Source organism: Cucurbita maxima, unplaced genomic scaffold (genome assembly GCF_002738345.1).
Source record: "Cucurbita maxima cultivar Rimu unplaced genomic scaffold, Cmax_1.0 Cma_Scf00026, whole genome shotgun sequence".
NCBI lineage: Eukaryota > Viridiplantae > Streptophyta > Magnoliopsida > Cucurbitales > Cucurbitaceae > Cucurbita > Cucurbita maxima.
Window position 1 is genome coordinate 2,011,140 of NW_019272042.1, and position 11,868 is coordinate 2,023,007.

An 11,868-nucleotide genomic window follows, 5' to 3' on the forward strand; every position below is an offset into this window, starting at 1 on the left:
GTATATAATCTTGCGTAACGAGAAGTTGACAATTAGCCTTATCCCCCTATAATACATTCCAAGACATTTCATGTCTAACAGGCCTATACATGATATTTCTTAAACGTCATACTTCCTAGAAATACAAAAGTAAAATACCAGAATATGAAAAGACGTTTGGCTTGTTATGGGCATGTGAGCACGGGCAACATACCTTGGACGAGCATGACCGTGACACCAAATACCATGCGTTGTGTCCGCGATGATGTTGAGCCTCGAGGGGTGGACTGGAGGGTCCCACATTGATTGGAGAAGGAAATGAGTGACTGCGAGAACAATGGGCTTCGAAGGGGCGTGAACTTTGAAATCTCACATTAGTTGAAGAGGAGAACAAAATATTGTTTACAAAAGCGTAGAAGAATGTTACGGTCATACTTGACAGGCTGACTTCTTTGGGCAACAAAAGGGCGCGTAAAATCGGCGTAAAGGAAAAAAAGAGCGCGTAACGGTACGCGTTCATAATTGGCGAGGTGGCTAGTTTGTTATTTTATGAAAAATGAAGGGCATAACTGCAAATCGAGGTTTCTATTTCCAACATGCGGGATAGATATTTTCTCTCTTTCTTACAGGCTAGAAAAGTGGAAAGACACACACCGGAGGAGGAGGAGCGAGCAGGAAAGAGGAAGAAGACGAAAGATACGGAATTGAAAGCTCCCACTGTCATGTCCATGGCGTATTGGGTTTCTACTTTCAAGTCTCACTGAAATCTTTCCCCATACTTAGTTTCTTCTGCGCTCTGTTTCATCGTTTCTGAAACCCTAAATTCTTCATGCATCAATCTCCACTGCTGTGCACTCCACTTCAAGATTGCCTTTGAAGTTGAGTCAATTTTGTCGCAGTTGTTATGGGGGCGCCAGATAGATCTCCGGCGACCTCCAATTCTATGCAGGTGAGTTATTTATTATGTTGGGAATCTCGCTGCTTTGACACTGAAAGCTACTAGGCGCAGATATCTAGCTAGCCTTGTGATTTCGTGGCTGAGTTATTCAATTAATGTTTAGTATTGTACTTTTTTGCTATAATTTGTGTCCGTCTGAGGGTTTGTTTCCGGCATTGCTCGACTGGACATTTATGGAAGTTTGACTTGCTCTGCTACCCGGAATCTGTTTCTTCAAGTAGTACGAACCAAGAAGCAAATACTGTTTTCTAATTACCCGCTCTTGATTACGCCTACATTAAAGTTTACTATGAGCTTTACTATATGAAACTTAACTGGCAAGCTTTATGTGTTCGCAAAAAAATTAAATCTGGAGGGCACAGAGAAATTTTATAGGTACTTAGAAACATTGGAGGGTAGTCGCAATTATTTGACTTAGTATTTTATAACTTTTAAGAGTTAAGACATTGGAAATCTACCAAAAGGTTAGAGTATCGAATCATTAATTAAGTGCTTCAATTCAAAGCCCTTTGAGTATTTTTTAGCACTGCTTGGAGTTGCATGAAACTAGTTCAATATAATGCTAGAGCTATCACAATAAAGACTCCTAATGCACAGTAATACTGGTAACTCAGTTTTCCGAAACAGGGTGCTAGAGCTTGACTTGTGATTAAATTTGTTGGTCAATTTTAAAGGTTCAAATCTCGTCATTTAAAACTCATGCTAAGAAAACAAACAAGTTACAGACTTCATGGTTCCAAATTTCTAACAAGAATTCAGTTTTTTGAAACCGCGAACATATGTTTGTGAACAGCCCTGTATATTCCAGGGATACTCACATCACAATATAATGCTATAGGGTTCCTGGTTATTGATACATGCTCACTCATTTTGAGATTAGTGAAATATTCATCTTCCTCCAGAAGATATTAAGCCCAGGTCTGCTACTTTAGGATGGAGGGAGAGAATATTCCAGCTTATAAGATGACTTCCTCATCTAACACCTTCTTCTGTTCAATGAAAGTCTCAACCTCGTGTTCTAATGTTTGGGGAGCTATATTAGGTGCTTTTTTGAAAAGACAAAGAAAATATGGTGGGATCCTACGAAAAATAGATTGGACTTGGTCGACTTTCCTTCCTTTAGGATAACTTAAATATAACTCAATTGGTTAAGATTTTATCCTCGGCCAAAATATCTGAGGCTCAAATTTCCATCCCCACATATTTTTGAACTCGTACCATGCATGCCTCCAATAGATAGTCATGTTTCTTTGTTTTACAAGTTTCACATCACCTCTTCCAACACTGTATCCCAGAATTCAGCTTTATTTGGATTTCCCCTTTTGGTCATTACAAGATTGGATCTGGCACTCCGCCCAGTTGCAAGCTAGTCCAAGTGCTTGTGGTTCACCCCCTGCTGGTCAATACGTTTCTTACAACAACTACCCTGCTCATGTATGTAGTGGTTGATAGTTGCATACATTTGAGTTGTCCATTCAATTGACTTGTCATGTTGTGAATGGGTTTGCGATGACCTTGAGGAAGTTCAAACTCAATTCATTTTATTTTATTAATTTCATTTGTTGTTTGATGTTGTGCTTGATCCTTATTGTTTATACCCTCAAATTTCAGCGTGTCAAAGTTTATCGTTTAAATGATGATGGAAAATGGGATGATCAAGGAACAGGGCACGTTACTGTTGACTATTTGGAGGTTTGTGACTGACTTTTTCCCCTTTTCTTTGTTTTGGATGGGAAACTTTGTTTTTTTGGATAAGAAATAAATTTTATTGATGTATGAAATTTACAAAAGAAGGATCCAAACCAAAGAAGTTACAAAAGATTTCTCCAATTTGTGAAAAGGGAGGAGAGAGATAAAGGTCTAAAGTAGTGCATTTACCATGATCTTCACTGATATGAACGTAAATTTAATTGCACTCAGAGATCGGAGGAGTTGGGACTATGTGTTGTTGATGAAGAGGACAATGAGACTCTTTTTCTTCACCGTATTAGCTCAGACGACATTTACAGAAAGCAAGAAGGTTTTTCTTTCTTTTCTTATAGACTTCAACAGTATCATCAACATGAATCTTCTTTGTGATGTGTACTTGCAGTACTTTAAATTCCTGGTTGGTTTGGATGGAGGCTTATGTTGACTTTTTAAGTACTAACAAAGTTAGCTTCTTAAATATGCAGATACTATAATCTCTTGGAGAGATCCAGAATATTCTACAGAGCTAGCTCTAAGCTTCCAAGAGACAACTGGATGTTCATACATATGGTAACTATTGAATAGATAGCAGTCACTCTCTAATGTTTTGCCCCATGATAGGCTAGCTAAAAGTTGGCTTATCTTATTTAGGGATCACATCTGCAATGTGCAAAGGAATCTCCATTTTAATTCTCTCAACAGTAAGTACTCAATTATTTGAGGCCTTTTACCACTGAACATATCTGATTTTGTTCTTTGCATTACATTCATCATGATAGGATACTTAATGTTGTAGATTTTCTGTTATGGAGTGGAGGCTACATTTACTTAGGTGTTCTAGCTTTTGAGTGGGAAACATCCTTTGAACTTAGTACCCAGTTGGAGGCTAAAAATATGAATGGGCTATATTGAAATTGACACGCCAAAACTCAAACATAAAACTCTTTTGTACTGAAAAGGGCAGTAGTTAACATGGCTTCAAAATCTGACGACCTTTGGCTTTTGTAGGATTAAAAAGAAAATTGTAGTTAACTGTTCAAATGAAAATTTTAATCTTTTCAGTAGCATATGTTTTGATCTTACCGATGGGGTTGCATAATTTTTTACTTTCATTAGTTGAATAGTTTTATTAAGGAAAAAAAGTTTAGTTTTCTCTTTCCATTTCCTCTGGACCAAATATTTGACACTCATTTGAATATCGTTTGTAATATAGAATTTGAGCATTGTTTCCTATATATTTTGATTGGAAACACTGCTCAAATTTTTTATATTTATTTATTTCTAGTCCTTGTTGGCCTCTGTTTTAAGTTTGTGCTGTGAAATTAGAAGAATAGCGTTTAAATCTGTCACAATTTTGTAGTAGTCAGTCGAGTGTGGAACATGATTGATTTATCAGGACTTAGAGAGTAAAGACCTTGGAGAATTATCATCATAAGAAATTTTCATACGAGGAGATGAGGTAGTTTTGTGGTCCATTGGAACTCTGACGGGAGATATGCTGGAAGTTGGATAATTTTTTGATTCCTTCAGTCAACTCACTGGTTAAAGGACTTGTTCAGCTCCTTAAATTCCTGAACCTTTTGTGTTAGCTTTGTGGAAGTCAAAGAGAAAGGCGAATATCTTGGTCTCACCTGTTTGGATTGAAGTCCATTCTTGTTGTTAGTAACAGTGAAGTAATCCTTTTGTGGGTTTGTTTTTTTTAGTATGCTCTTGTATTTTTTTTTTTCATTTAAAAAAAAAAGACTTGGTTTTCTGTAGAAAAAAAAGAAAGAAATTCTGTAGAAAAAAAAGAAAGAAAACTGGTACCATGGCTAATTCATAAAGAAAAAGTTGCATTTATTTTGGCAGATACTAGTTTTGAATAATTCCTTGTCTCCATTACTATATGGCCAGATGATACGTTCCACCGCATGAACAGTGAGTTGAGGGAATTGCCTGCAATTGAGCTATCAACACTGCCACTAATACTTAAGGTTAGTATAAAGGTACTAATAGAAAACTAGACAAAAACAAGTTCTAAAAATTAATTAGCCAAAACAATTTTGGGAGAGAACTGTTTTGGAAACTACTCCCAAACATGTCTAACTTTTAATAAGTGACTATGAGAACATGCTTGGTAGTTTGGGTTTTCTCTCTCTCTAGAAAACATAAAACAATTTAAAAATTTACACTCAAATATAAAACTACTTCCTTCTCTCTCTTCCTGTACCCTTTTTGGATAAACAAACTCTTAAGGAACAACATGAGGAATTTTATATTCAAATTCTATTAAAGCTGCAGTTAATAAGCTTAATCACCTACCAGGACAATCCAATAACCTTTGCTGATTAATCCAACTGAATCATATACAAATTTACATTCGGCAATTTCCCGTAGTCCTCTCCCCCCTTTTTATATTCCCCTTCCCTACTCTAGCCAGTCATAGGCTGCTTATTCAGTTGAATCATATTCCAGTTAGACTCGCATCTTTTAATACTGGCCTAGGTATCCTCATGCTGATTATTCCCATTGTACCTTACATTACTGAAATGAGTTATTGTCACTTCTTTTTAATAATAAGGAACTAATTGTGGTTGGTATTTCATGTTTACACGTTGTGATGTAGTCAATACCAGTATGGCATGGCATTTTAATGACTCTTCAATACTACTCATTTCATGGAATATGAATTATTGGCTTCTTAGATAAATATCGTTCTTCCCTGGTTGTTAAAAGTGGCATAAATATCGTCCTTCCCTGATTATTTGGGTGCAGACAACCTTTCATATTAATTGATACTTTTTGTTTAGATTGTCGTTGAAAGTGGCATTGCAGATCAGATGCGGTTAGTGGAACTCATAGTTGCCAATGTAAGATTTGAACAAGTTTGTGAGTTTTATTTAAATTTGGGTTTTCTTATGTCTTCTGCATGAAATCTTTACCTTGGATGAACAAGAATGAGTGTTTGACTGACAATTTTTTCATATTCAGCAAGATTTTTTTAAAAAGCTGATGGACATATTTCTTATCTGCGAAGACATGGAAAATCTTGATGGTCTTCACATGATATATAAAATAGTTAGAGGAATCAGTCAGTATTCTTTTCTGGTTCTATTACTATTATTTCTAGCAATTATTTTATGTTTTTTGTACTTATTTTTTTTTATAAATAAAATGCAGTCCTGCTGAATAGCTCACAGATCTTCGAGAAAATTTTTGGAGACGAATTAATCATGGACATTATTGGTTCTCTAGAATGTAAGCTTTGTTATTTTTTAAATTGATTCTCATCTATAATTGTTTCTTTATATTTATACTAGAAATAGAGTATGGATATTTAATTTTATCTTGTTTTTGCTGCTCTGATTTGGTCCAATTTGTTCAAGATGTTTTGTGATTATGAACTCTCTACTCCTAGGCTTATTGGAAGGTGGTTTTTGTAGCTCTCTTAATGTGGGTTGGGCGTTCTATACTCTTTAATTTTATATCAAGTCTCTGATTTTGTTGACTGAAAAGTGGGCTTGGTATGTTGTGTATCTTCAGCTAATTTCTCTATCGATATGATATAGGTTTTGGGGAGTACCCTCAATGACTTTTTACTTCTATTTTTTATGTGATTGCCAGACGATCCAGAGGTACCTCATGTCCAGCATCATCGTAACTTTTTGAAAGAGAACGTTATTTTCAAAGAGGTAATGCGGTACCCAGCGACCATATTTGAGTGAGAGCGAAGGACAGTGGACCATTGGGTCTCATTATGCAGTCGTATGTGGAGACTTTTCCTTTTATATTTTATATGTCTTGGTTTTCACTTTTGTAGGCCATACCCATCAAGGATCCATCGGTCTTGTCAAAGATACATCAAACATACAGAATTGGCTATCTAAAGGTCTGGATCTTTGATAGGTGCAATTTCTCTATCCGTTGAGCTAGTTGATAATGTGCTGTTATCTTTGATTACTTTGCTAGGATGTTGTTTTGGCTAGAGTATTGGATGAGTCCACAATTGCAAATCTAAATTCCATTATCCACGCAAACAATGCACTGGTAGGTTTTTTGAAACATATGCTTGTTTTTGAGGTGATGTGTACACACTCTAACATCAGGTTTCATTGTAGGTTGTTTCGTTGTTGAAGGATGACAATACATTTATTCAGGAGTTGTTCATTACGTTGAAATTGCCAACGACCTCTGAAGAATCTAAGAAGAATTTGGTACTTTTGCTTCTAAGCATTATTTTTTCCCTTGTTATGTAGTGGCTACATGTTCTTGTGCTATAGTTCAATTTAATTTGATCTTTAATGCTGTAATTTCCTATTCTCAATTTCTTGAGGTATATTTTGAGTTATTTTGAAATGATGTTATCATAAACTAATTATTTTTGTGTTAGGTACGTTTTTTGCATGAGTTTTGCAGTTTAAGTAAAAATTTGCATATGGTTCAGCAGCTACGGCTATTTAGGTACCTTCCGCATGATATACTATTATTTCTTTTTGACAATGTAATTTCTATTTTAATTTAAGATGCTGATATCTACCAGTTGCTGTTTTCTTAAGACTCCTTGTTGAGTTGTTTCAAATTGTGAACTTGCAAATTCTGCAGGGATCTTATGAATGAGGGAATTTTTGATGTCATTGCCGATGTATTACAAAGTCCAGATAAAAAGTTTGTGTTAACTGGGTAATGTCAACCTTCTGATTAAATTTTGGTTTTGTTTGAGTGCATTTCCATAAACAATATTTTAGAACTGTAAACTGTTTTACGAATGTTTAGGAAGGAACTTTTACATTGTCTACTTATTTGTACTACCTATTCATTGCCAATTTCTATGGTTCTTAAGAAAAAAACACTTGAAGGTTTTTATCTGAAGAAGACATTGGTTTGTTTCATGAGGTCGTACCTTCTTGAGTTCTAACAATTATATATCAATTCTTTTTTATGAATCCTCTACTTTATTAGGTTTTCTGAAAGAAAAAAGAAAAGAAAAGAATTTGTCTTAAAAATTTAGAAGGCAAATACAAAATTTTTTGGCAGCACACTTGTCATCTGTTTTGTTCAATCTATCTTTATTTCAATATTTTCTTAGGCATCTCAGTAATGGATTGTTTGCATGGGTGCAGGACAGATATCCTTATTCTTTTCTTGAACCAAGATCCAAATCTTCTACGTTCTCATGTTGTCAGGAAGGAAGGGATTCCACTCCTAGGACTGTTGGTACGTGTTTCTAATTTGTTGTCTGATTTGAACTTTAAATGAAAAGGAAAACTTTCATCAAGAAAAGTGGAAAAAAAAAAAAAAAATACTCGCTGATTCTACAAAAGAAGGAAAAAAGATGAAAAAAAGAGCCATACAAGAGCAGCACAAGCAGAGGAGCCCAACCAAAAATAAGAAGAAAGAAACAAGTATTTCAAGAAAGGGCTCCTGTTCTCATATACATGCTTGTTCGTGTTCTGCTTATTTTCAAGGAATAGGCAATATTGGGGAAAGTGATGCAAGTGAACTTGTGAACACAGTAGGATCAATAACCACAAGTATATCTGATATATAATTATAAAGGCAGAAGTGCTGTGACATGTAGCTTTTTTTTCAAGTTAAATTTTTAATAGAGGATTAAGCCTATGAGAGATAATTTACACCATTTTTTAAACCATAGGTTCAAGGCCTGATTACAGATTTTGGTGAGGAGATGCACTGTCAGTTCTTTGAAATCCTTCGATGTTTACTGGATTCCTTCACACTATCAGGAGCAACCCAGGTTTGCTTAGCCATCTGATTTTCATCCATGTTTACTTTGGTTAAAAACTTCAAAATGATCTCTTTCAGTTGAGTTGTATTTTTTCATTAGAACGTAGCTTTAGTTAGGTCCTATCACACTCTACTTTGCCTCTACTTCGGTTGCATGGTCTTACCATTGTTCACTCTACTTTGTTCATGCTTAGGTTGCATGTTCATAAAAATGCTATGATTATGAAGATCTGTACTGCACAATATTACAAAAAGAATCTAAGGAGGTCTTTATATCTTTAAGAGTTAATTTGTATAGGCCCTTGGCTTTGCCTTCAAATTTCTAACAATGAGAACTTCTAAATCTATTCAGAAGCCTTGTTTCAAAGACCTCATTGTATATGCCACATTGTTTGGATTCTCACCTTCTGTAATGGTAGGATGGTACCTGTCGAAGTCCATGCTATCTGTTTGTTTCCTGTTGGGACATTTTTAACATTTCTGATTTATATTTAATTCTACCAGGTTCTTGGTAGTTGTCCTTAATTTTTCATATTTGATGCAATCTATGTTAAACTTGCACAATTTCCGCTGTAACCATTTACGTTGACTGCAATATTGTGTATTTGGTGTTGCAGAGAGAAACTGTTGTCGAGATATTCTATGAAAATCATTTGGGTCAATTAATTGATGTTATAGCAGTTTCATGCCCTTCAGAAGGTCTTTATCGATTAAGCAACAAAGTTGGACACTCTGGTGTATTAAAGAATCAGAGCACAGTAAAGCCTGAAATTTTATCCAACATCTGTGAATTGCTTTGCTTTTGTGTTCTGCACCATCCATATAAAATAAAGTAATATTTTGTCCCCTGTTTGATTATTTTAGAATTGATGTTTATTTCAACCATAAAAGTTATTATTTTTGTGCTATTTTCATTTTGTTTTCAGGTCCAACTTTCTCGTCAATAATGTCATAGATAAAGTGTTGTTACTGACTCAAAGAAGAGAAAAATATCTGGTTGTTGCAGCTGTTCGGTTTATTCGTACTATTTTATCTCGACATGTAAGTTGAACCAGCAGTGAACGAATTTATCTTTTATTCTTTATATTTATGGTTTTTGAACTGATGAGATTACAGTCCTCTGTTTCTTCTTATCTTCCCGGGGGATTAAATTTTGAATTGTAATTACATTGGAATCACAGTTATTAGGGATCATGCTTCGACTTTACGTCATTCCCTTAGGATTAAAGAACAATAGTTTTCTACTACTATTTGTTTAATTTTCTATTTATACGGATTGAAATTGGTATATGTACTGAATTGTTTTCTTTGTCAATATGCAGGATGATGATCTAATAAGTTATTTTATCAGAAATAATCTTCTAAAACCAATTATAGATGCCTTTGTTGCTAATGGGAATCGTTACAATCTGCTCAACTCAGCTGTCTTAGATTTATTTGAATACATCTTCAAGGTCTCCCATCTTCTTTTCCACCTTTGCTCTTTGGTGATTCCGGTAGAACATTGATTTAGTGATTTTGTGTTTCATGCAGGAAAATCTGAAATCTTTGGTTAAGTATATAGTCAATTCATTTTGGAATCAGTTGGTTCAGTTCGAGTATTTGACTTCTATTCAGTCTCTAAAAGTTAAATATGAACAGGTATTCTTAGAACTTTCTTGAGGCAATTCCTGTTTTGCTCTCCGAAAAGGGTACTATTTTGTGATGACATCTTTATTTGCAGTGTCTAGATGCTTTTGGTACAAGAGGCGCAACTCCGATTGTGTTAGACCCTAGAACAAGAATCGAGGAGTGTGCTTTGGAGAAAGAAGAAGAAGACTATTTTAATGAAGAGAGGTAAGCACTATTTTTCTATTTTGTAGGAATAAATACTTTTTTACCAACGTGGTAAATTGAAATGAAAATTTAAAGGTACAACGATACTGGAAAAGAGGAACGAGCAGTACTAAGAAGCTCTAATTTTCCACTGAACTGCAGGAATATTTTTTACTTTTCTTCATTACTTGCAACAGATTTTAGCGTAGTTCTTTCAATAAGAATTGATTCTGGCTGTTATTAACATATTACCTATCAGTGATGAAGAGGATACTGCAACTGCATCTGTTTCAAATTTACAGAAAGCACAATCTCCACCTATTCTATGTAATGGAGTTGCTGCGAATTATCCTCCGCCAAGGTACCGCGATTCGCTTTAAATATAAATTTTGATTACAAAAGCAGTTTTTGATTGTCCTGAACTCGACAGTTCTCGACCTGGTGGTGGACTTGTTGACTATGATGATGATGAGGACGATGAAGACTACAAGCCACCGCCAAAAAAACAATCAGAAACCGTGGAGGAAGATGAAGGAGCCTTGCATACAGTCCGTTTGAAGCGTAAACCTCTTCACCAGGATAAGGATTCCGAGAAGGTGAAAACGCAGCGACCGGGAAAAAATCTAAAAATGAAAGATGGTGTATTTTCCGCCTTGTGTTCGAAATTGAGCCAAGCTGTTCTGCCTACTAATAATGCAGTGAGTTCCCAGCATTCTAAGCCACGTTCGATAGATGGGAACGAAAGTTCCAAACACGAGAGTCTGGAAGTGAAGGATCAGAATGCTTTGAGAAACTCAACTGATGGTAAAAGTAGTTTGGACGAGGAGAACCATACAGAAAAGCAACCAATCTCTTCTAAAAAGTGTTCTGATCCATTGCTTAAACCTTCAGATAGTAGTAGACAGTTGAATGGAGAAGACTGTTCATTGATTCCTCCAAACTCCTCTCCTGAAATGACTGTCAATGGATCGTAGGTTTACTCTTCCTGGCAGGATGATTGCACTTTTCTTCCATTTTCGTTTGCCTTGTGAATATGCTTTGTGCGAAGAGGGATCAGGGCTAGTCTTGGATCGACAGACAGGGAGCTAGTCTTGGACCGGATCGACTTTGTGGCTTTCCATCAACCTCAACAGGGAGCAAGGGAGCTAGTTGTTGTCTGTATAATAGTGTACTGACAGAGTGGTAGATTCCAAGCTTCTTGTACTGTATTCGAGTAGCACTCGAACGCCCTTGCACCTGGCTGTTGTTTATCGCGAGTTTAGAAACCGTTGCTTTAAGTTGAATAGTTCTTGGCATCAATTTTGTTATCTGATTTCAACCCCTCCCCCACCCCAAACCTAAAACAGATGGGGGGTGTATACAAATATTTATATCAATGTCTCAGATGTGTAAAAACTAATGTCATTAAGTAGATTGGGACAGGCAAGTCCCTACGGACGCGGATTTGGATTGGGTTGGGTTAGATTTTATCGTTACGCTCTATTGAGCTTACTCACCTGAAATGTAGACACCTATAAATCGGTCTTTATCTTTGCGTTTTTAGCTTCATAAATTATGAGCTCTGGAGCGTTTTTGGTTCTAGCCTTAATTCGTGATGTTTGTTTGTAAAACAGTTTTAGTTAGTTCATTACTATAGTCGACTGTTAATTGACCTAAATAAGTATTGTTGTGACAGATTTGGAAACGAGCGTTTTTGAACAAAC

At 35.7% G+C, this 11,868-nt stretch overlaps 1 protein-coding gene across 5 annotated transcripts; it reads left to right on the top strand.

The window, feature by feature from the left end:
• The first annotated feature begins 576 nt into the window (after positions 1-576).
• Positions 577-11,667, top strand: LOC111499117 (serine/threonine-protein phosphatase 4 regulatory subunit 3-like). 5 transcript variants are annotated; one of them, XM_023150593.1, is made up of 24 exons: positions 583-928; positions 2,549-2,629; positions 2,858-2,957; positions 3,112-3,196; positions 3,278-3,327; positions 4,520-4,599; positions 5,416-5,475; positions 5,597-5,696; positions 5,786-5,863; positions 6,230-6,297; positions 6,426-6,494; positions 6,575-6,652; positions 6,724-6,819; positions 6,996-7,066; positions 7,208-7,285; positions 7,726-7,819; positions 8,259-8,360; positions 8,968-9,182; positions 9,277-9,391; positions 9,673-9,804; positions 9,884-9,991; positions 10,074-10,186; positions 10,425-10,526; positions 10,596-11,667. In XM_023150593.1, the coding sequence occupies exons 1-24, from the start codon at positions 884-886 to the stop codon at positions 11,137-11,139; spliced, it is 2,664 nt and encodes an 887-aa protein (XP_023006361.1). In that variant the 5' UTR covers positions 583-883; the 3' UTR covers positions 11,140-11,667. The 5 variants fall into 5 exon arrangements, with proteins under 5 accessions (XP_023006366.1, XP_023006364.1, XP_023006361.1 ...); XM_023150594.1 differs by lacking the exon at positions 583-928 and adding an exon at positions 1,834-1,900; XM_023150596.1 differs by lacking the exons at positions 10,425-10,526; positions 10,596-11,667 and adding an exon at positions 10,262-10,418 and having other exon boundaries at positions 579-928.
• The last annotated feature ends 201 nt before the right edge of the window (positions 11,668-11,868 follow it).

Bases quoted from the DNA above. Each gene is read 5' to 3' on its own strand.
- LOC111499117 (XM_023150593.1), top strand. From the start codon at position 884: ATGGGGGCGCCAGATAGATCTCCGGCGACCTCCAATTCTATGCAG. The intron at 5,697-5,785 runs GTCAGTATTCTT...AATAAAATGCAG, and splicing joins TAAAATAGTTAGAGGAATCA to TCCTGCTGAATAGCTCACAG. The intron at 10,187-10,424 runs GTAAGCACTATT...ATTACCTATCAG, and splicing joins GACTATTTTAATGAAGAGAG to TGATGAAGAGGATACTGCAA.